The 2,463-nt window shown below is 42.4% G+C and overlaps 1 protein-coding gene across 1 annotated transcript; it reads right to left on the bottom strand.

Annotated features, from left to right (window-relative positions):
* Window positions 1–731: 731 nt before the first annotated feature.
* Window positions 732–1,467, bottom strand: LOC100611059 (small ubiquitin-related modifier 2). Its single transcript, XM_016953364.4, is given in 1 exon segment — window positions 732–1,467. A coding segment is annotated over 1 exon segment (288 nt). The 5' UTR covers window positions 1,391–1,467; the 3' UTR covers window positions 732–1,102.
* Window positions 1,468–2,463: the final 996 nt, after the last annotated feature.

Raw genomic sequence — 2,463 nt, 5'->3', positions numbered from 1 at the left:
ATTCCAAAAGTAAGTACGATCATTGAGTCCATTGTAAGTATGATCTCCAGATTTTCACTAATCAGTTGTTTGAAAACCTGGAGATCATACACACAATGTCAAAGTTTTAGCTTCTGTTGAGGAACTGGGAGAAAGAGCAACCCTTCGTCTACTTTCCTACAGAGAAACAAATGAAAGTGCTGGGAAGGGGCCACCTGGTCTTGCCTGGGGTCCACTCTCCTTCTGACCACAGCCTCAACAATGGGCAGTGTAAGACAATGGTCTTAGATGAATCACAGGTGCGTATTGCCTTTTGGGTCCTGTTGGTGACTGAGTTTTGGATCCCTGGCCTGTGCAGCCCAAACTGCCGAGGCGGCACGCTCTCTTTTAGGGCATATTGGATTTGCTCACACCGCTGTCAGATATCCATTTCCATTTATTTTATTCTGTAGTGACATAATCATAGTCCCTGATCCCTAACATGAAATAAAGGACATTCTTGGCCTTTGCATTCCACATTTTTCTTTTCATTTTAAACAAGAAGTTTATTTAAACAACAAGACACTTGACTTGAAGGGAAAACTATCTAGGATTGTTTTTTGTTTTAGAGTAATTTATCCCTACCTAAAGACAGATTGCGCTACATGTAACAGCTACATACAAAAAAGTTATACAATTGTCCTTGGTTTTACAATGATAAATGAAAAACATTAAAATTCTCCAGTTGAACAAGGTATGCAAGGATTTTTATATTTTTGTTGTTGTTAAAACAGTGAGAGCAAAATAACTTACTGGAATATAAAGATAAGAGCTGAATGAGCATGCCACTAATGGAGGAAGGGGATATTTTCACAGAATCAGTATTTTTCCCCATCCCGTCTCCACTTGATGTCAATCAAAACATACCATTGGCTGTTTAGTTAAAAAAAATGCAATATGCTTGTGCACATATACCAGTTACTTTACATACAATAAAGGAATGGGGAAGGGGGAAGTGAAAGAATAGAGAAAACTATACGGTAGTGGTCAGGATGTGGTGGAACCAAATTGCAGTTTTCTAATTGCGAATGTAATCTTGGTCTTTAAAGAACAGAGTTCTGGAGTAAAGAAGCAGGTTCCCTTTTCAGTAGACACCTCCCGTCTGCTGTTGGAACGCATCAATTGTATCTCCATCCTCCATTTCCAACTGTGCAGGTGTGTCTGTTTCATTGATAGGTTGCCCGTCGAATCAGAATCTGATCTGCCTCATTGACAATCCCTGTCATTCACAATAGGCTTTCATTAGTTTACTAAGTGGTGTATGCCTCTTAATCTTAAACTGTGCCACAGAACCGTCCTGCCCCGCCACCTTCAAATTAATATGATCGTTGTTCTCAGTCTTGACTCCTTCCTTGGGCTTTTCGTCGGCCATGGTGAGCACCGGAGTCTCCTCAGCTGCCGCTTCACAAAAGAGGTACCAGGTCCTTACCAAACAAACACACAAGCAGCACCAGGAGGCTTCATTCTACATTTGATGAGTGTAGGAACTATTCTGCATGTGCCAAAGTGTAGAAATCCTAAAATGAGTTACTTTGCACCTGTCTACCCCCATTGGAGTGAGAGTGTCATGAAGGTGGGACAGGGAGCTTGTCTGTAATTAACTGCTGCTCAACCCCTTGCATTTAACACAGTATCTGGCTCATCAAAGAAGGAAGGAAGGGTTAAATGAATGAATGGCATAATCTCTGTCCTCAAGGAACTCACCCTCTGTAAACATACCAATGCAATGTTCTGCAATAGGAGCTCTGAGAGGGAAGGAACAAGGGACTCTAGAAATTAAGGGAAGGGGTACCTGACCCAGCAGGGGGAAGGTCAGAGAAGTTTTGAGAAGGACGCAGTGATATACGAGCAGGGACTTACAGGGTGAATATAGTGGGTCAGCCTTCAAGGCAGCAAGTATTGAGAGGTGGAGGGAACAGAATGTGCAAAAATAGGAAAGCACAGAGCACAGACATGGACATTGCTCCCTCACTAGACTGTGGGCTACCTCTTGCTCACTGTTTTCCCAGAGTCTAGAGTAGTGGTTGGCAAAAACTAGACATTCAGTAATTCAGTAAGTGTTTGTTAAATGAGTACGTGGAGGAGTAAGGAATGAAGCTTTAGCTGTGATGTAGACATGGCACTGAATCAAGCTTGAATGCACTGGAATGCTGGGGTGAGGATAGAGAGGAAGGGATCTATCTGATAGTGGTTTGAAATTAGTGGAGACGGTAGAGATGTGTTGGTTGGGTGAGCAAGTATGAACACGCTCTGCTTTATCCTATCCTGAAGACCATATAGGCTCTGTAAGGAGGATCTCAAAAAATCTCAAACCCAACTCCTGGGACCTTCCAGTTAAACCCCAGAAACACACCACCTCCTCTGCATTTTTCAGCAGAGCAAAAGGTTCTAGGCTATTTGGATTCAAAAGATTATGTCAGCCTTTCCCTGATTTAAGCCTATTAG

Source organism: Pan troglodytes, chromosome 4 (assembly GCF_028858775.2).
Source record: "Pan troglodytes isolate AG18354 chromosome 4, NHGRI_mPanTro3-v2.0_pri, whole genome shotgun sequence".
Classification (NCBI taxonomy): Eukaryota; Metazoa; Chordata; class Mammalia; order Primates; family Hominidae; genus Pan; species Pan troglodytes.
Note: the sequence above shows the minus strand (reverse complement) of the source record. Positions and strands in the feature narration are given on the sequence as shown.